The 22,090-nt window shown below is 39.4% G+C and overlaps 1 protein-coding gene across 9 annotated transcripts in view; it reads right to left on the bottom strand.

The window, feature by feature from the left end:
* ELF1 (E74 like ETS transcription factor 1) overlaps positions 1–22,090 on the bottom strand; it is an 88,112-nt gene that overhangs the window by 4,119 nt on the left and 61,903 nt on the right. For all 9 annotated transcript variants that reach the window (XM_063392182.1, XM_063392177.1, XM_063392179.1 and 6 more), the window contains 5 exons: positions 17,174–17,281; positions 16,419–16,583; positions 11,155–11,238; positions 7,968–8,160; positions 6,413–6,880 (listed from right to left, as the gene is read on the bottom strand). In XM_063392182.1, coding sequence (XP_063248252.1) covers positions 6,413–6,880; positions 7,968–8,160; positions 11,155–11,238; positions 16,419–16,583; positions 17,174–17,281 — 1,018 coding nt within the window. The remainder of the gene's footprint in view (positions 1–6,412; positions 6,881–7,967; positions 8,161–11,154; positions 11,239–16,418; positions 16,584–17,173; positions 17,282–22,090) is intronic.

Below are 22,090 nucleotides of genomic sequence, written 5' to 3'. Positions count from 1 at the left end.
TTAATTCATGAAGAAATTTACCTGAGTTTGAAGGACTAAGAACAACTCAATAGCTACAATTTTGAAAGCAGGGGCTGAAGCTGCCAGCCTGTGCTGGTATGCCCTCCAAGTATTACCTTGAAGCTACTTTCTGGTTCTATAGTTGTTTTGTAAAAATAAAAGCTGCTAGCTGCCAAGCAGGTCTAAAGGATAAGCTCAAAATGTGTGAACTGCATCTAATCAATGCTGGTATCTGCAAAGCACTAGGAGCAACAGCTCTGAGAGACAAAGCCAGACCATTTGCCTCAGCACACTCTAATTAGTATCTGCATATTAATCTTAAACAATTTTATTTCTCTTGAAAGGCAGTCTTGTGCCTGAGGTTTACTCCAAATGCATTGTCTTCTCCATCAGCCAAGATACAAACATATGATACACACATACATCGACCTGTACATACACATATATGCACACACACACAGTCTGAACTTGCTGCAAGGGAAGCAAGCAGCATTTATCTGTACAAGCACACCATAAATACTTATTTATGCTAATGGTGACCAAGCAAGACATTTGCCTTAATTGTTAAACCTGATTACTAACTAAAAATCTATCTGCCTAAACAATTTGCCTTAAATACAATTGGAAAAGATACAGCTAAGTTAATAGTTTTGTCTGTTTTACAAAAAAAAAATACACAATAATTAAGGTGATTTATTAACATTAGGCTACACTATTTTAGGTATTTTTAAGTCTTTATTTTGCTATGTTTCTGAATTTCACTGGCATTTTGCTCACAGCCTTTCTTCTCTAGGGTACAAATCTTTTGGGTGATTATTTTTTAAGTTGCTGCTGAGGTTTCAAAAAGAACAAGAACATTGAGCAACAGTGATGGAAAGGAAATGCTGCCATAAAACAATCTGGATACAACTGAGAAAAGAATGACAAAATTTCTGAAGTCATTTTAGCTTGGCAGAAAATTGCCATCTATTTCTTGGGCCATTTTTTACTGTTAATAGCCTAGAATTGTGCAATATCTTCTTAGCTCATCAAGAGGTAAATAGTGACAGGGAAGAAAAAGAAGTTTATTTATAGTAATTTCTGTGAAATTTATTATTTGGAGAAGATACCAAAAATATTGAAACTGCAAACCAAGGTAAAACATGTATTTCACAGCACAGTAACAAAATGAAAGAAAGCGATATTAAGAAATACATGGACAGAGGTAAGAGAGAACATAGACACAGGACTCAACTCTTAAGGTGTCCTTTTTTCTGAACCACAAAGTCTTCTTTCCAGAATTTTTCAAAACTGCACAGTCACCTGAATTAAAATTCAGGAACTTTGCTACTAACAGACCTGCAGAACCTCCACCTCTATCAGCAGTGCCAAAGACACGGAAAGAGAGCTCCTATGGATATCTTCTTCTTGTGCAGAAACAAAATTAATCTGATTAGATGACACTGTAATCTTTTCTGTCAATAAGCAACTGCCTTCTTGGGTATCTCAGAAATAAAATCAGAAGTGGTTTTAAGAAAAGGTTTTCTTCAGCTGCAGGAAAATCAAAATGTTTGCTTATAACCAAAGCCTTGTCTGTGATAGAAGTTGTCCATATTGGAAATGTGTTCTGAGACACACACCTTGTTGTAAGCTAAATCACAGTTTCTTGTAGCTCACTGACATCACATCAGCCTATTTCTGACCAGCACCTCCCTCAAGAAGGACATTTTTCTCACCAGCCTGAAACCTGGATTGAAGTCAAGCCTTCACTTACGAGATTACAGAGATGAGTTTCTTTTAAGTCCCGTTTCCCTTCCTTTGGGGAAGGCAATGGCAGCAGTGAGCCAGATCCAACAACACCTACTAGTCAGTGTGCTGGAGAGCTTTTGAGACTGCAGGCCTGCCTTTAGAGCACTGACAGAAGCAAAGCAAGTGCACTGATGGTGGCCAATCAAAGGAAGGTCTTCAGAAGCTGTTTCTGGTTATCTGTAAGTCTTCAGCTGCCATCATCCTCTTTTTCCCATATTCCCCATCAAGTCCCAGGGAGACCTAGGGAACCCTTTACCAAGAAAATGGCACAGGAGTGATGGGCTACAACACCGTCTGACATCATGCAGATGAGACTCTTGCTCTTATTCAAGAAAAAGGGACTGAAAGCAGATGGTCAATAAAAAGTGTCAGTAGGACAGTGCCAGACTGGTTCCCTGTGTCTGTGGGGTTATGTGAGCTCAGGCAAAGCCAACAGAGATAGGGTGTGAAGGATGATTACAGAGAATAATGGCCAAGTTCACTGTGCAACTTACACAAGACAATGTCTATATAAGATATGAGACGAAAACACTTCTTTTGATATAGCAGCTGTCATCACATTTTCAGAGCTGATAAACTCCTGCGAGATAATTTTTTTTTCAGCATCAGCATTGCTGCAGTCAGACCACCAAAGCATCACAGCCTGCACACAGAAACAGATTATGGAACAACAGCAGAAGGCATGTGTTTGCTTGGGTATAAGCGACTTCCAAAGGCAATTGACTCTGCTTACTGGGACCAATGTACAGTGTCAGCAAATTCTTGTTCTTACACAGAATGCTCATGCCCTAAAAAAACATGATTCACATTCAGCTACTTCCTCCTCATCTTCAATCAGGAGCCTGCCACTGCAATCCATGCTTGTATCACCTTCAGAAGTAATCTTCTACGTTGGAAGATGAAAACTGTGGCTGATTAATCATGTCAAGATTCTCCCATTCAGAAGTGAGCACAGTTCTGGGAGCATATCCCATTGGTCCTCTGTGGTCTGTATTAGCTTTCCCCCAGCTACAGAACCAAGTCAGGATTCTGGTCTTCTAACGTGCTCTCACCAAGCTATCACAATGACAACTTGCAAGTACAGAAAAGAAATAGTAAGCTGAATTTTGACAGAAACAGATTAAAACCTGAAGTGCGCTGAAACATTGCACAGGATCTGTCAGAAGTCAGCTAATTGCAAGTTTCTTGGTATACAGAGCTGCCAGCTAAAAGGTTCAGCCATGTCCCATACAGCCAATAACAGAGACATATAACTTAAAATTACTCCCTATATGATATTCTCTGAACTGTAAGTAACATAAGAATCTCTTTTCACTCCCTCTTAAATCACTACTACTCTAAATTAAAGGTAAATGGAAATGCATCTCTCTTTATCTGCAGCCCTCATCATTTAAGGGGCAAATTTACTTGTCCAAACATGGAGACCTTTCAGCCCTCTAGGATGCCCTAGGCGAGGTAAGTCACTAGCCCAACAGGAGAGATGCACTTTCTGCAGCAACAGAAAAAAAGCCTTTAATGCTCAGAATGAGCCAATGTACACAGAGCTAAATCCCAGGCCAGTGCCTCCTAATTCCAAGACAAAACACAATTACTCAATAATCCAGGTATTCTGGTTAACCTGTGTCAGTTATTCTGGTTTAAACAGAATAATTTTACAAGCACAAAATTCAAAGAAACCTTTTCATCCTTAAAAAAAAAACAAACAAAAAAAACACCAAACAAACAAAACACCACCAAACAAATAAAAACAAACCCCACACAAACTCTGGCTCATCGGAAAAAGTAAGCAATAAAATGCTCATCCAGAGAGGTATTTTTGGTTTTGTCTTCTCACTGGAAACATGTGGTACCAAACTCAGCTACCAGTTGCGTGACTGGAGTCTGCAGTTACTGTACCTGCATACCCCAAGCTAGAACAGTTAGACCTGCAGAATAGCAGTGCATTTACAATTCTGAATATTCCCACTGGGGATACTAGATGTTTCCCTCAGTCCACAAAACCCAGTTTGCTTGACCTGACCCTGCTCCTGCCCTGTTTCCCAAACCTCAGTTAGCACATCACAGCCTTTCTGTTTAAGCACTGGGGCTGAAGAGACTTTTCTCTTTTGTAAGTAACACTTCTTGTCTCCCTTCCATAGAGCAGCACCAAAACTTGTCCAAAAAGCACATCAAAAGCCATCCAAAAGCCAAGACCTTTCCACTTCAGAGTAAGACACAAGCTTTTTGCAGCTATAAAAGAAGTCACTGCCTGTCTCGTGAAGAGTCAACCACAGATTTACATCGACATGCCCACTCCTTTCAGAAACACCAAGAGGCCTTGCGGAACTTGGGCTGCAACACTCTCCCAGTGATGCTTTGGGAGTGGTCTGTACCAGGCAGTGCTGCCTAGTGCAGGTCAGGGATGACGATACATGAACAATCTTCAAATATGATTCTTTTACCAAGTCCCTTAGCAGAGAAGATGTACGTTCAAACATTCTCTGAAGGTCATGGTTAAGTGTTAGGAAACCAGGTTTTTTTGAACTCAAGGATGCTCAATATTTTCTCTGTTATGTTTTTCTTCTCACAACAGAACAGAAGCAAATTGCTGCAGAGGGAAAAACATCTATTTCTGTGAAGAAGAGGGGTGGGCATTTACATGAGTAAAACTGTAGAAACTAAGTTGCATAAGACAAATTATATGGGTTCAAGATGTCCATGCTTCAAGGCAGAGCCCAACCATTAACCAGTATGTATTAGAAAATCTTTTGATGATCATTACCAGATTTTGGTTGCTGTTTTGCCCAAATGATCTTGACTATTTACATGCCCCAGCCACTGAACAGCAACGGGCAGCCAAAGCTGATATTTGTCCTCATGCTTCCCACACTATAAAGTGACTCCAACCACAACCCCACAGAGTGTGCATACATCAGAATGTTTGTCAATTCTTAGTCTACAATGGCAGACATACCTGCTGTACATTTTCAAATCATGCAGACCATTCATTTCAACCCTTATGGAAGCCCTGCTGCAGCAATTCAGGATGTGTACACAAACACATTAATTTGCCTAGGATTTACAGCTATCTGAACAAACTTTTGTTTCAACCTTACTCTAAAACAAGACCTAAAACATATGCCCTGAAAAATGTTCAATGTGTCATTCTACCTCAACTAAGTATTTGAAGCTTGTCCTTTGAAGCTGAGCAGAAATATATCTGTCATAAATTGTATTTTGAGAGCCTGGAATGGGCAGTGTCTATTGCACAGCACAGGACTCAACAGAACCTATTTAGCAGCTTGTCCCAACCTGGTTAAAAGCACACCAAAAAAGTCTGGATTGTAGTTTTTATTTTCATTCCAACTGCTCAGACCCTTTTGTATAAAGTTTCTTAATCAGCAGTACTTCTATACCATTCTGAAAAGGTTTGATGCTTCTTTTTTAACTCCTTCACTTTGTCATCTTGGCTAAGTACAGTTAGAGACTTCATGGAATAATGTTCTATTTAAAAATAATGGATGTGAACCAACATCATAGAGAACTCTAAGGATTGAAGGCTTCTGTTTCATTTGAACTTCACACATGTATCATCTCTACTATTTTTTCCCTTAGCTTACTACCCAAGGTCTGACTGGGAAATATTGTAATGCAATAATTGGATGTCATAATGTCACTGAACAGTTCTCCACATGTTAGGCTGGACTCCTGCCTGCCTTAAGTCTTACAGATACTTCTGTTTGTTGTTACCATTCCTTAGACCATCTATACTACTGATATTGTTTGTGATCCATAATCTAGTGTAGGTCTAGCCTAGAGTGATTTAACTCAGCAAATTACTGAACTTTCCCCCATTTATGTTTAGCATTATTGTTCTGCTGACTTACACGCTTCAGTATAGCCTCAGTTATGTCTGTACTGCTTTCCTTTTACTATACTGCCCTTGTCCATTTTTACAAGTAAATCCTGCTACTAAGGGGTAAGTGTAGAAGAGTCATGATGCTTAAGTGTAGTGTTAGCCAGCTGACTCACAAATTTAGCATGAAAACACAACTGTCTCCCAAATGTCTGCAGATGCACAGCTCCCAAAGGATTAGTCTATTGTTTCCTACAATCAGAACAACTTGTTCTTGTAACAGCAGCAAAAGGCTAGAGCAGGTAATACGGAGTTTTTCCTTGTAACTGGGGACAATACAAAAGATGCAAAAGATGACAAAAAAATCTTACAAAGAAAAATTAAGAAGCAAGAAGGAAAATAATTTTGGAAGGTATCACACAGACCCATCATGTATAATTCAAAAGCAAAGACACCAGCGTAAAAGCAGACATGAAAACAGAGCTTCTGCTGTGGGACAGAACTGACAATGTCAACTTTAAAGAGAAGTTGTACATTTTTCCTTTTTAAATTATATGCATCAGGCCTCAGACCATGGAAAAGATGAGCTTCCCTCCACAGGCAGTACAGTTATGTGTGTACCTGTCATATTATGCTGTAGTAACTCCAAATTCCTAGGATGTGCCACAAAGACCTCATTTAACTTCAATCAAACTGCAAGACTAGCATTTCTTGGAAGCAAAACAAAGAATCAAGTCTATCTAGCCATCATCCAGTGAATTTATTATTATTTTCTGTACATTTTCTTACCTTATATTCTGAACTGAGGAATTTAACGATTCATCTGGAACATTACTGGTTACAGCTGCTTGTCCTTCTGTGAGGGGCTGCAAAGGCTGCATTACATGAACTGTCCGAAAAAGCTGAGTGGGTTGTACTGGCTGTGGAGATTGCATTGTCCTCAAAACTTCTGAAGTCAAGCCAGGTGTCTGCTGCTGTACAACTTCTACTTGCTCCTTCAGCTTAGCAGGCTTTGAGTTTCCTGTTTTTACCACTGAGGCTGATCCTCCCTTTGTTCCTGCGTTTGCAGACGCTCTAGTTCTGTTCGATGGGTTTCTGTTGGCCACGGCAGGGGAGAGCAGAGTTGACTCTGATGATTCAGTGCTAGGGCTCGCATCTTCATCATCAATATAGATGAGATCTTTTGGCATGTCTTTAAATTGATACACCAGGCGCTGACCTTCTACTTTAGCAAGGATTCCTCTTTGGTAATAGTATCTGTTTAAAATGCATCCACATCAAGTTACACAGGTTTTTTGCCAAAAACAAAACAAAGCAACAAAACTCCCAGAAAATAAACAGAGCACCAGCAAGACAAAAAACTTTTATGTGTCTAGTTTCTTCATTATAAAAAGTAGCCAATTTAATTGTATACTTTCTTCTTCAAACAATTTTTTTTAACTGATATTTCATGCCACCTTTTAACTTCCAACTTAGATAACTCTGAGGAGAAAGAAAAGAACTCCATGACTTGGCAGATCTGCTATCAACTCACACTTTGTAAAAAGTTCTATGAAACTTTCAATTCTCCTTTTGACTCCTATAGTTCTTTCAGTCATCTGAATTCGTGTTTATTCACCAGTGAGCACAGACAGACATTTTAGCTACAACAAAGCCAAGGAAACAGGACAGGAGGGCACTATTTCTGCTGTATTTACAAATTAGTAGGACAGCTTGAAATCACACACACCAAGGTGAGGGGAAATGAAAAGAAATGCATATGGCTCAGTTGGACGATTATCAATCAGCTGATAAGATTGAAGCTCCATGGTTGTCTACTTATTTTACACAGTTTTTTATGTATGAGACAACTCCTAGACTGACAGGCAGTGGCACACGATTCTGTTTTAGAGCTGTCTGTACACACAAGTTCAGGGAAGTCAAACCAGAACTGAATTCTAAAACTGTATTTTCCATTGGAGATGGAACCATATGCAACAAATAGAAATAATTTAATGAATGCACATGAATGTTGGCGAGTTTTTTTGAAGGGAGATTCAAATTTTATGTAAAAGGTTTGCTTCACTTGAAATCTTCAGTCTCCCTACTTAGTCTGTGTCTGACTGTGAAGATGCAGCTTTGCAGCAATACTGAAAAATGTCTATGCTGAAACTGAAGGTGACTGACTTGGAATTGAGGTTACTGAGGGTTACTTTTAGTTAGCTAATTTATTTTGCTGAAATAACATTTTCATTTCCCAAACTAATAGAACACTAGATTTTTCTGTTATTCAAACTAGATGAGGCATTTAATACACACAAACACTAAGGCAACAAAAACAGCCTACTATTAAAAATGTACATACCTGAGAGCTCTACCCATTGTTTCATAATTCATGTCAGGTTTGTTTTTGTGTTTTCCCCACAACCTGGACACAGCTTTGGAATCTACCAGTTTGAAAATGCCCTTCTCTCTTTGAGTCCATTTGATATATTTAGGACATGTAGCTTTGTCCTGGAGCAGTGCTAGTAAGAACTCCCAGAGATAAATGGTATTTCCTAGAATAAAAGAATTTCAGAAACAAAACAAAAAGAAAAGGAGAAAGAAAAAGAAGTTACTTGGACATATTTTACTAATGATGCAAATCATCTTAAAATTAAGAAGCTGGTATCTTTACAAAATACATTATAATATACCATCAAGACTAGGAAATAGTGACAGCAGGGCATGGGAAGGGAAGTTATTATAATCTTGTGAGTTATCATAATCTAGGTGTCCAAATAGCCCAGCCACTCTGTAACCTACAGCCACTGCATTTGGACCACCAACATCAGACACCCATGTGCCCATTTCCCTCCTGCCTAATCCAGTTACAGAAGCAGTCACTATTGCTTTACCTTGAAAAGGAACATGTTCAGTTCTATGCCCTAAAAATGCTGGAAATTAAGCTGTTGCTTAAATGCTTTGCTGAATCGAGGTGAGTGTTATAATCCTCTAAAAGGCTAAATAAAATCCTTGCCTTTAACAATGAGATTTATGTGGGGCAATCAGTGATATGTGCTGAGGTAGGCAAACCTTCAACAACAAAGTACAGAAAAAGGTAATTTTTTTAATCCAGTGCTTGTGCTTGCTGATAGACAACACTCAAATTTCATTTTACAAACAAGTGGGGACAAACACTTCTAGATGGAAATCCCTCACATCTGTTCAGTGTTTACTACATATAAAGAAAGAGTATTAAAATCACAGATTGTGAATACTTAAAACTAGCACAAAATTTGCATTTTTTTTCCAAAACCACACTTAAGGAGTCTAAACTCATACGACTAATGAGACCGTTTTTCTTGCTTTTTTTTTAAGGCTTTTGATGTTCTTTTGGGAACAGGTTTGATGTTCTTTTGGGAATCTGAAGCTGCACATAAGCTTCTTAGTTGTTAGTCTGAGAAAGCAAGAAAAAACTTCTTGTATCACCTCCCACAAGTAGCTGTGCAAAAACAGCAAGGATAGCATGTGCTGAAGTTTCACAAAAAATGATGCTTAGCAAATCAAAAGGTGACAGGATCTCTTTTCATAGCTTCAATTTAGCCCAGCAGATTTTTCCTACTTTAATGACCATCAGTCTGAACTTTTTTCAATAAAAGATTCTTAAAAATTGAAATTCCTATAATATTATATTATAAACTATATTTACCAAATATTCAAAGTCATCAGCACTGCCAATACAAAATGTTAGCAGTTCCTTCAGCAGGTGGAAGCTTGAAAAATGAGCATTCCTAGAGAAAAAACACTGCCTTTGCAACAAATGTCTCCCAGCTTTGCAACAAATGTCTCTCCAGGCTACACAAAGTAGCCTCCTGGCCCTCATACCCCAAAGGCTAAGACAGACTGCCTAGGCAAGACACAGTGTCAGATACGAGTGAGAGCATTCCCAGCCATTTACCATCGAATCCAGTGTGCTTTTATTGTAGTCTAGACTAAAAATGCCCAACTGCATCAAGGCAACCTGAAAATTTGTCACTGCATAGCCACTAAAAATCACTGTGGAGAGGACTGGCTGCAAAAAACAGGTTGGCTTTACCTAGAGGCAGAATATTTAACCTCCTCTGAGTCACAGCAGAAAAAGAAATGTGTGGAAAACTCAGTTTTCTCTATGCATTGTATCATGGAATGGAGACCCTGTAATTTTTTGCATGCAAGTTTCCTCTAGGTAACAGACAGGCAGCTCTTCTGATTTTCTAGCTGCTTCCCTGCCACGGATGGTCATATTACTATGTTTTTTACATCAATTCCGTGTTCCTAAAAATGCAAAACAAATGGTTTTCATAACAAGCAGTGGTTTCAGGCAACATGTTCCATTTTATTCCCTTCAGATTAGCAATTTTGTAACAATGGACCAATGTGAATTATGGAGTATCCTTGCTATCATCGACAGAACTATTAGACTCTTCTGCCTTTTAATTTTGTGTCTAGCTGCTTCCATATTTTCTATAATTTTATTTGAGCACCACTTGGAAGTTCCTCTGATACTCATTTAATTTTTACATAAAAATCAGGTTTAAATTTTTTAAAAAAGGCAACAATGCATATTTAAAATTGATGGCATTAACATGTAAAATACTTACTGATTGCCAACAGGTTTTTCTTCCTGTTATTGCAGAAAATGCCTTTTCAAAAGAAAAAGAAACCTGACATGCTCATTTGTCAGAGTAGAGGTTTTTCTGACCTCCAGAGTGTGACACTCTTTTGCCATCAGTGTCCAGGACTGGCTAGACTGCTGTCCTGGCAAGTACTGCATGCATGCAAGCACATCTGTACCCAGCTGTACCAGCAGGCACCTGAGACTCAGGGGAGGCTCATTTGCAGCTCCCACTGAGAGCAGCACTGGGGCTGGGAATCAGCATTCCCTTCAAAGACCAGCCTGGGCACGGGTGCAGTGCTGGACCCCACAGCTAAGCAACCCAGTTGTTGACAGGAGTTTTGTCACAGGCACTACTGAACAATTCAGTCTGAGCAAATGATTTATTATATCAGTTATGTGGCATTTATTTTTATTTCTACCTTCTAAAAACAGAAGGAATGAAAGTATCAAACCCCCAAGTTTTCTGCCCAAGTGTTCAAGCTGTGCTATAACTTTTTCCAAAATTCAGGACTTGGTACTTCCTGCTGCCAACTGGCAGCCTTGGTTAGCCTCATGCAGAATTATACACATACAGATGGAACACATTTTCAAAGATCATCTGTCAAAACAACCATAATAGCCTAAGAAGCATTAATATAATGCAAAGCACTCCCCAAGACTTCACTCAAAACACAGCAAACTCAGCAGGGATGTTGAAGCGTTTCCAAGAACCCTTGCAACTAAAGTGACAAATACAGTATTCTCCCAAGGAACTCAGTATTTCATGTGCTCGTCTTTTGCTTGCCTTGAGATGTTAACCACCCCTGAACATAAGACCTGTGTTTACACCACAAGTGAACTGGTGATTTTTTCTTTTTACAGATCACTGAGAAACACCATTCTAAAAATTTTGGTGACAACTATTTTGACTTACCCTTTCCATCTTTGTTTTTCTTTTTCACAGATATGTTTGGAGTTGTAGTAGGGGACTCAGAACGAGATGGTTTTGGTTTCTTCCCTGAAATAAATCACCAGTAAGTCAACTGCAGCTTAAGAAATTAAAAAGAAAGAAAGAAAGAAAAAGGACCTAAAAAGTGAAGAGACTTGTTTCTCCAATTCATAAAAGATTCAATTTCTAGTAAGTTGGGAACTTAGTTCTGTGCTGAACTTCTTTTTCTATGGCAGGATGGACCTCCTACACTCTTACTGTACTTCTAAAAAAAGACTACACTACACTTTCCCGAAGTCCATGTACATTGGAAATTTCTGTGGCTATTTAGGTACTCTTAAGAGCACTTGAAACAGACAAGATGAGAAAAATAAGCTATTAACTATGTGGAAGGGCTTAAACAGGAAAAGCTAGATAAAATACAGAGAAGTATCATGTTCACTCATTGCCAAAATGGAAGCTAGGGACAAAACAAGCTTGTCTCCTGGTTTAATCTATTGCAAGTGTACACTGACAGCAGCAAACTACACTGTCATCTGAAACAAACATGTTTTTCAGCCCTATTGACTTTTACACCTTTTTTACAGTGGCTGCAGGTAAAGGGAAGTCACTTGTTTATGAAGATCAGAAGAACCAGTAACAGGCTCTAAAAAATACCAGTTTTTGAAGTCACAAGCATGGTGGCTCCCTGGCGAGGAAGACTGAAAGGGGGAGTTACTTAAAACTGATTACAAAAATGAAGAGCACTCATTTGAAAATGTTGAGAAATCAACTACCAACATAGAAGGGAACAAAAAAGCTAAATCATGCTGAAATATTTTTCAATATAAATCTTTGAACCTATTCTTTAATTAGTTCTCATTCCCTGCAATGGCAGCTTTTACAGGTGATGTAATTCATCAGAAATCTTCAGAACTTTCCTATGAAATAAGAATTTATCTTACCAGGTTTTGTAGTGACCCATTACTACACTGATGTTACCTACAATAATATAATATAATAATAATAAAAATGTTCAACTGCATCAAGGCAACCTGAAAATTTGTCACTGCATAGCCACTAAAAATCACTGTGGAGAGGACTGGCTGCAAAAAACAGGTTGGCTTTACCTAGAGGCAGAATATTTAACCTCCTCTGAATCACAGCAGAAAAAGAAATGTGTGGAAAACTCAGTTTTCTCTATGCATTGTATCATGGAATGGAGACCCTGTAATTTTTTGCATGCAAGTTTCCTCTAGGTAACAGACAGGCAGCTCTTCTGATTTTCTAGCTGCTTCCCAGCCACGGATGGTCATATTACTATGTTTTTTACATCAATTCCGTGTTCCTAAAAATACCTATATTATTATCTATAGTATTTTGAGAGGTAGAATAGTCTAAGTATACACAAGACTCTGAGAAACATATTTCTAGTTCAGATAGAATACTGCCATAGTTAAAAATATAAAGAATTTTTTTCTCTATTTATTGCATTTCAAAAGAGTTAATGTTCCAAAGAGGCAAGACCAAAAGGCCTGTGCAATCCCATACACTCTGACTTTCCAGTTTTGGTTTTGTTTTGAGGGGCTGTTTTAGTAAAGAAACAGCTCTGTTGCGGAGTGAGAGAGGGTTTTTCACCAGCTCCGAAAAAAAACAAAACACCTCAGTGCCAGCCTGCACTATTTCCTTCATCTTAAACGTTCAGCATCTACAGACAAATAATAAGAAACTTCAGCTTAAACACTCACTTTTTGACATTAGCAGTCTTGCTAACTCCATTTTTGTACTTTTTGGGTTTTTTTGACAGTGCATGGGGGAGGAGAGGCATAGGATAACTAGTTGAGAGAGCTATAGTGAGTAAACTAATTAGGAGTCCTCTAATTTTCTTGCTTTCATCCAGACAGTCTTCATGACTGAGAATGGGACACAAATGACACCCACTGTTTTGGCCAGGAATGTCGTCCTTGATTTGAAAGAAGGCAGGAGGGAGGAAAACCTACAACATTGTTTCCTTCATATATCATTATATGAAAGTATAAAGAACAATGGAGTACATTTTTAGTAGCTTTTCTGCACTCACCACTGCAGGTTGCAGAAATGTCTTTTACCTAAAATGTCCTAGATGAAGTCACTTGCCTGGATGAGCTTCTAACACACAAGAAGTCCCTAAGGGTAACTCTGGCTAAGTGCTTTACCCATTAGAGCTGTGGGAAAATTCTGTTGTCTCATTTCCCCTCTTGAACAGGTGTAAATGTAGGCATTAAGGAGCAGGGAGTGCTATTTTGATAGCACTAATTTAGACATTATGTCTAAATGAGTTCAGTTCTTGAAAGGAAATAAAGTGGATGAGAGCTCAATTAGGTCAGGACTGAACTACTCCTAAGTCAGCTTCAGGAAACTTAAGAACTGATCCCATATAATTTATGCACTTCTGATTAGAGATAACCTAGTCTACTACACATGACTATGGCTCTCTTTCTTCAGCCTAGATTACTTCAGGACTCTGTAAGAAGCCCATCCAAAATTAGAAACCAGTGAAGGATGTGAAACTTGTTTACAGAAATGTATTGCTCTTACTGCTGTATATCCGGGCTAGAGATACTTTATTTGGATAGTTTTAGACTACACTGTGAGCTATAATCTCCAGGCACTGACTGATACCATCAAAAAAAAGTTAACAGGGACACATCAGATATGTTTCCTTTGTTTAAAAGAAGATGTTTTTAAAAGCACATTAAGCACTAGCATGCTTCCTCCTTTGCTTCAATAGAGCATGAATTTGTTATTTTTCAGAGTACATCGCTAAATTCCTTTTTAGGAGAGAATTATACAAAGAGGAAGGACAAAAAGTGTGCAAGAGCTAAGCCTTATGTCAGCCTACCATAATTTTGGATAGTTAATTGGATTTAAAATTGGTATTTTCACTTTCCTACTTCCATGGCTGTAAAACACTTCAGGTTAGAAATTCATGCTACAAATTAAGGTGACATTAGGCAGTGAAATGTTCATCCTGATTATAATTTTATACCACACCAGGAAATGTTTAATCCATTTTCTTGCACTATTTTCAGTGAGTTTTATTTAAAAAATAATGTATGTACAAACAAAATAAATGACATAGATCTAAAATCTGATGTATATAACTTATGTGACCACCTGCTGCTAGATATCCTCCACAGCAAACACAGAACTGAAGGTGTTAATATAGCAAATTTCCAAGTTTCTTTGGCTGACATCCCCTTGTTTTTCCTCTCTTTCTGATCCATAGCTGAGCAGCTCAGTGCTCAAACATTCATGAGTACAAACACCATGCTGAACACAGGTTTGGAGTTGAGCAGATGGCTGCTCCGCTCTCCTGCTGCAGAAATAAGGCCAAAAGGAAAGGAAGTGAAACCACCACATTGCTTCTGGTGAACATTCTCTTGGAGCAGCTCTACCTAGCAGTGCCATTCTGGCACAGTTAGCTGGCAATGCTCTGCACTGTGAATCCCTCGAAGTTCAGCTACAGGCTCACACATGCTAGAAGTCTATAAAAGAAGTCTCTAAAATCTATAAAACCCTATAAAATCATGAGTGATATGGACAGGGCAAAATGGTCACCATCCTTTGCCACAGCACAGAACAAATCAAAGGAAAGGAAAGAGAGTGTACTAAAAAAAAAAAAAATACCCTGCAACAAACAAACAAAACCCCAAAAGAATCCCACCCACACACTGCACATTATCCTAAAGTGCACTACAATCTCACTAACATTTTGCAGCAATTCCTGTACAACAATGCCTTACAAATCCCCAGACATTTTGAAGTAACACTTCCACATCACTTGGACCATACCATCTACTTTATGAAGTCTCAAGTTCACTTAAAACTAGTACTTAATGACAGACTAAACTGATGCATCTTTTCTAGCTTTTTTGTTTTTCTAAAACAAATACACATTTTCTGTGAAGCAACTGGTTTTCTAACCTACAGCTAGGGAGGAGGAAGGAGTGGGAGTGAGCAGAAGCACAACACGAAAGACCATGAAAGCATCAAACCAAAGAGGTTAAATATCTGGCAGACAGCAGCTCCTTGTTTTGACCCACACAGCAGTTAACATTAAAAAAGAAGAAGGGAAGAAAAGAACTAACAAAATCCCCTCAATTTAAAATCCTCTTACAGTTGGTTGTCTCACAGTAGTGTACACAGCCACAGCAGCTTCCCCAGCAGCACTTTCGGGCCGGCTGCTGGTAAAGCTCTCCTCCACAGCAGTTTCAGTTCAGCTTTCTCAGGGGAATCAGACACTTCCTGACCCACAGCCATCCCTGTGAGACCTTGTGACACACATGGGGCTCAGGAGGCTTCCCCAAGATCTTCACAGGACAATATGGTCTCTCTCACACATAACAAGTCCCAACATTTAGAATTAGCAGCAAAAGTAGCATCAAAACCACATTCCTATTCCACAGGAGTATGGCAGGGTAGCAGAAGCCTTATTCTGGAAGGCTTTTACACAGGGGAATCTGTTAAAGTCCTCATGCTCTAGGATAACGATAAGCCCTAGGGTTAGCTCCAGAAACATAACCTCCTTCGTTGATTTTTATTTTTATATTAATTTGTTGCAAGAGCGTTTAACATCTATATGTACAGCATGACTTCCTTTTCCTGCAGACACCACCTTCAGAGCCTCTAATGGGGTCCACACTGAAGCAGGGTGTTGAAACAGGAGCAGAATGTCTGGCTGACATCACTTCATGACTCTTTGGCACAGCACTGCCTGCAGTGGAACATCATTACACTATGCAAATGTACTCTACTACAAATGGGACTAACACTTACTATAGCATGCAGCTATTAATAATACTAAAAAATCAGTAATACTTAAGAAAAGCTAAAAATCCCTCCCCATTCTCATGCCATATTCTGAACTGATCAAGTGTCTTCAGTTGAAGCTAAGTAAGAGGTAATGAATGTACTTTTGAATTCACAGCAGCAAAAGCTTTATCTATGGCTTGTATTGCAATTCTGCTCTGAAGATGAAACTATAAATAAGAACAAGCAGAGATTCCTGTAGGATAAGCCATCATTGCTACCTCTACAACAACATCAGTCTAAGCACCTGTACATGTGCTCATACTACGCAGGAAGAAAACGCCTTCCCTGCATTTCTGGCTGAGCTCACCCAGTTATTTTGGCCTGACACCCAGAAGGGTTCCAGATACCCACAAGGAAGCAACCACTCCACCCACTATTCTCCTGCTCCACACAGATGTTCTCCAGTAGCATCTCACCTTTTTTCTTCTTTGGTTGTTCAAATTCTGGAGTCTCTGGTGATTCAGCATAAGGGTCTGGGGCTTGGTGAACTTCCACCACCTCAGGGATCCCATCGAGTGTGACTGACACGTGTGTGATAGGAGGCACCATTTCTTCCTCTTCAGTTGCACCAAACATAGTTGCTTAAGGGAAAGGGACAAAAGGAGTATTTTCACACAGCCATGAGGACTTTAAAAAGCTGGCTTAAGAGCAAAAATTCAAACATAGAAAAAATCAAACTATGACACTTAAGTCTTTCAAGTGAGAGAAGACTAGTTTATAATTCCATATATGTGTTGACAACATTCTACACAAGCAGAAGCACTACTAAAATTGAACAATTTAATGACAGAACCCACCTCATTAAAACCACAATTATCTGCTGATCACACTTTCATATTTAAGGCAATCTGTAAATGTAAGCGCATATTCTTTTATCCTGACAACATAAAAATCAACCAAACAAAACACTGCAATCTAAACCATCCATCTTCATGCACACTTTCTCTCTGTAATTCTTGACTCTTTCCTCTCCTGTTCAACTCTGGCATGGCAATGAAATCCTTCATTGCGTACAACACTGGACTTCTGATACTCAAACTATGTACATAAAGGTTATCTGGAAATTATATAAAAATCTTACCAATTCCATGCAACCATGCTGCAGTGAATCCCTCCTCCTTTCACAAATAAACCTGGCAAATACAGATTGGATTTTCATTAAAAAACTTACTCATCCTTTTTTCATCCAGCATAGGGTCAGGGGAGTCCATATTAAGAAGTGCTTCAGCAGCTTCAATTGTTTCCATTGTTTCATCTCCATTATGACAAGATGCTTCAACTAAAAGCAAGACAGAAAAGAAATTCTTAAGAAGCTACACACTAGACTTAAAGCTTAACATTATATTTATTCTTATTTCATTCCCAGAAAAAAAATGATAGAGATGGTCTTCTACTAGATGTGCAGCAACAGATCAGCTGGGGAGAAAATGCACACTGCAATAATTTCATTTATTTAGTACAGTACATTTTTCAGATTGCATGTATAAAAATATCCCAAACAAACCTTTTGTTTCTGCCTCATCTTTCTAACCCCTCTCTTTGCTGATCAAGAACATGCAGTAAAACACAACACCCATGAAACTAAGAAATATCACTACCACAAACAATGTTCCAGAGATTATTATTTAAAAACACAATATTGCTAAATTCTTACAGTGCTCCAATGTCTTATCCACGGAAAAACATGTGGCTATGACAATGGAAGACATGATTTAATAGTGAACATGGGGGTGGTTCTGGGTTGACAGCAGGACTTGATGATCTGAGAGGTCTTTTCCAGCCCTAACAATCTGTGGTTCTAGAAGTTAATTCCATAAATAAGAGATGCCCACCAAAACTATCCAGTCATTTAACCTGGAGGAAAGACAAGAAAATATTCCACATGTTCAGTTAGAGACCATGTGATTTAAGGGTGCAGCTGAATCCTAAACCATTCAAATTCATGGGAATTACATGTAGGGCTAACAGTGCAGGTTCCAAGAACACACTGGAAACATGAAAAGCAATATAGAAGGTTGGCAAGCTTTTCAAAATTTTTGACTTCTAGACAATTCCTCATTAATTTTATGAGGGCAGCCATTAGATAAACCAAAAGCTCCTGAGCATTAATTATAATGCTTAAGGTACATGTTAAGGTCATCTGGGGGTACACAACAAAAAATCCAGTAAAATATCATTTTGCAGAATAACAGCTGTTCCAAGAAGATAATACTGGTTTAAATGGAAGAGTACTTTACCAAATGATTTTTTCAAAATGACTGTAGCATGAAAAATAACCTAGATGGCAGTTCCTGGTACCATAAACATTTACAACTGTTTAACACATCCTTTTAGAAATTACTGCTTGTTGAATGGAAATGATTGGGTTGGGCTTCTTTATCCTTTGACATGAATTTGATGCAACTTTGGGGAATTCACTTTCATCTATCAAAATGATAAAAAGGGCTGCATTAGTATACCCCCCTATAGGACACCAAGAAACCCCAGTTATTTTCACAGGCTTTACACCTCTCTCTCTCTGTTAAGCTTTGAGGAATTTTTGGTGGGGCAGTCACATTAAAAAACAAAACCAAACAAAAAAGTCCCACTGACTTACAGAGCAAGCAAACATATAAGCTATAACAAAATGTAATGACCTTGGAATATTTCTGCACACAAAAGCAAGCAGTTTGTGCCAGAATTTCTATATTTTAACCTTAAAAATATCCCAGCAACACTCAGGAGCTCAGACCCAGGGCATCTCAGCCCCAAGAGCCACACAGCATCCCTAGGGAATGCCTGGCCATCAGGAGGAGACAGAGTATACACATCCCTTTCAGTCTGTGGCCATGTACACTCTTGGACTGGTGCTGGTGACTTGATGCTTCTGGTTCCAAGTTTTATCTGGATGAGAACTTCCCATGTCATCTACCAGAATTACCAAGACTTCAAGAAAGATGTCACATCATACAAATATAAATAAATGCATGCAGCACTGCCAAAGCAGTTGTTCTCAGTTCTGACATTGAATGGAAAATTACCCTGCTACGATCCAGCTCAGCCAAAGTCATGGAGCATGGCTGGCTTACCACATACAATTTTAAAGCCAGCAGTGGTACCCCCAGGCTCTCAGTTCTGCAGGCAGGGAGGAGAGAGCTGCTGCTGTCTGCTCTTTCCTCAGAGAGAGCTGCAGGAGGACCAAACCCACTTGTTGGCTTTCAGGTAACTAAGGTGATAGAGCAGAGCCAGTTCTTCAGTCTGAATAACAGCAGGACGAGGCTACCAGCTTTACATTGTTGTTACACCACATGGCTAGAAGTTTACCATCCCTGTCCAAGACTAATGAAAGGAATTTTTAATAGCCATATAAATAATGTAAACATGGAAATTAATATAATTTGTTGCTCACAAAAAATATAAGCATGTTAAGGAAACTTCCCAGTCTGACCACTCACGAGACTCCCTGGCAGTCACATGCCAAGGGCAGAGACTGCCACTGCTGTGTCAAAGCCCCTTTGCAGTGGGCAGCTCCCGTGACCAGTGTGTCCCCTTAGCTCCCCACACACACACCCCACAGTCAGACCAGGCTTCCTCACCGGTTCAACCCCGGGTTTCCCACAGCAGTCTCAGAAGTCTCGTTCCATAAAGCCATTTATTCACGCACAGTAACACAGAAACAGAGCTGGTGCCCCCAAGGAGGACCCCAACCAAGGAATCCTTGGGCTTTTATAACCTCAGAGTCCACCTGCAGGCAAGTCTCCCTCTTCCTCTCTGTGTCCATCGACCCCATGCCATTGCTATCACCTGTCTTCTCCTTTCTTTTCCAAAAAACCTGCTACAGTCTCTCTCACTGTTCATTGCCTGCCAAAGGTTGGCAATTCACAGCCTCTTGTGTCTGGCTCCCACGCTGAGCTCAATGTGCCTCTCACTCTGCAGCTTGCCAGCAGAGCTACCTGCACCAGATGTATTCCTCTACCAGCAGCAGCACTATCTTTCTATCCACAAACACAGGATGGCAAATACAAGTTTCTTAACCACTCCCCTGCTCTTGCCAACACTCTTCAAGCATCTTCCGAGAAGATGACTTCACAAAGTGGTTTAAGACAAGTTAATATTTCCCTGTTGCTGAAAGGGTTGTGGTTTTTCTTCCCATCTCTGCCCCTGGCTCATGATCCAAACTTCTGTCACTTAACATATGCCATGCTTCACGTTTTTTTTATCACATAGTGAGACAACTGAGATTCATAAAATGTCTGAAAAGGTTTTGGGGGTCTTGCTGGGTTAGCAAGCTGAATTACAAGAACTCAAAGGCTAATACAAACAAGGTGTGGGGCACCTCACAGAAAAAGTGGAGGACCACCTCTTTGTCCTTTTAACAGCAAGATGCTCATTTGCATCCTTCAACATGAGACAGTGCTCAGGGATAACCAGCTCAGCTACCAAAGGCAAGCTGGTGTCTCTTATTTTAGCTTTTCTGTAATGCTGCAGAATGGTATTCCAATAATTGGCTGTTATGATACAGCCCCAGTTTTAAGAAGAACTGGGATTAAATGGCTCATTTGTTCCTCTTTGCCAAAGTCAGAGCTGAAAAAATGGGGCAGCAGGGAGTGTCATTTCTGCAAAGTATCAGGTTTCAAACACTATCTGAAATAGGCAGAAGCTTTTTTAAAAAATGAGAAAAGGGTGAGGGGGAAGAAAAAATTGGAAGAAAAAAATGAAAAAGGGAAAAAGAGGCAGGGAAGAAAAAATGGGTAAGAAAAAAAGGAAAACAGGAGAAGAAAAAAGGGACAGAAAGAGAAGGGAGGGGACCAAACACACCTAAAAATATTTTCAGCTTTTTCTCAGGGTACTCTACAAGTTTTTGTTTATCTGAGCAAGCCACAAACATAAGCCTCCGTATCTGCATGCCAATTTCTGCCCAGCTACTGCGAATCCAGGTTCCCTATGAATCAGCGTTAGCACAAGGCTTGCCCAAACACAGCATTCTGCTCTGAAATTATGCCTCAGGTTGGAAGTTCCCCACCTCAGTTCAAAGTCCTGCTTTCTCTGTGCCTGTCTAGTGCCTTTTTTGAAATTTTAACACCACTTCAGGCAATTCTATCCCATTCCCATTGCTTCCTTGGTTGCTGAAAGCTCTGGAGAGTGGACAACACGAGTCCTTGTCCAGGCCGAGATAAAGGCTGTGCTAGTCACAGCTGTGTTTGAATTCACTACTGGTTTTACTAGAGACAAAGACAGGGACTGCAGAACCTCAGAATAACGTCAGAAGAAATCTAAAGTTGCTAAAAGAGGAAAGAGAGCCATTAGAAATGCACAGACCCCCCCCTTATGCAAAATAGCTGGCTGGTAAATTTAAGCACTTATTTTTTAGTATCCACTCTTAGCTGATTGTTATCTGACACTGGAAAACTGAGTTTAAAACACAGGTATTTCAGGAGACCTGCAAATCACCATTTTCTTTTTTAAATAAGGCTTTACAATTTGTAAAGAAAATTGTCTCATTGAGGAGGTATATAAAAAAAAAAATCCCTCTGGTTTTACCAGAGCTACAGGCAGCTGTGAATAATTTCTTTACAAAGTAACTGAAACCAAAACCTGTTTTTTTGCAACTGGCATCTCATCAACTCACAATCCTCACAGATTAACACTACGAAGTTCAGTTTCCACCTAACTACTCCTTCGGATTTCTTTGTTAACACCACAAATGACCGCCAAAGAAGCTGTGTTTGTGCAGGACTGCTAGAGCTCCACGAAATGTACTACAAGTGGTACCAAACTTCAAAATGTTATAAAATGAACTGGTTATCAAGTACCATTACTGATCTATGAAAATGCACACTTCCATGCTCCCTATACAGAGCAGGGCACAGGACAACTAAATGCACATTTTCTGTCCCTGCTCTCTCATGCCCTCCCCCCCCAAACCGTCTCAGTGCAGCCTCTTCCCTGATCCCATGAAAACAACGCCAAACAGCAGACTTTGATTAACTGTGGTTTTCAATAAATGAAACTCACCAAACATGACAAAGTTTTAAAAAAATATTATAATAAGAATTTAAAAAAAAATGTTTTCAGGAATTACATAATTCAATTAGTTCCTCCTTCGTGT

Source organism: Prinia subflava, chromosome 3 (assembly GCF_021018805.1).
Source record: "Prinia subflava isolate CZ2003 ecotype Zambia chromosome 3, Cam_Psub_1.2, whole genome shotgun sequence".
Lineage (NCBI taxonomy): Eukaryota > Metazoa > Chordata > Aves > Passeriformes > Cisticolidae > Prinia > Prinia subflava.
This window is presented reverse-complemented; position numbering and strand designations above follow the sequence as displayed.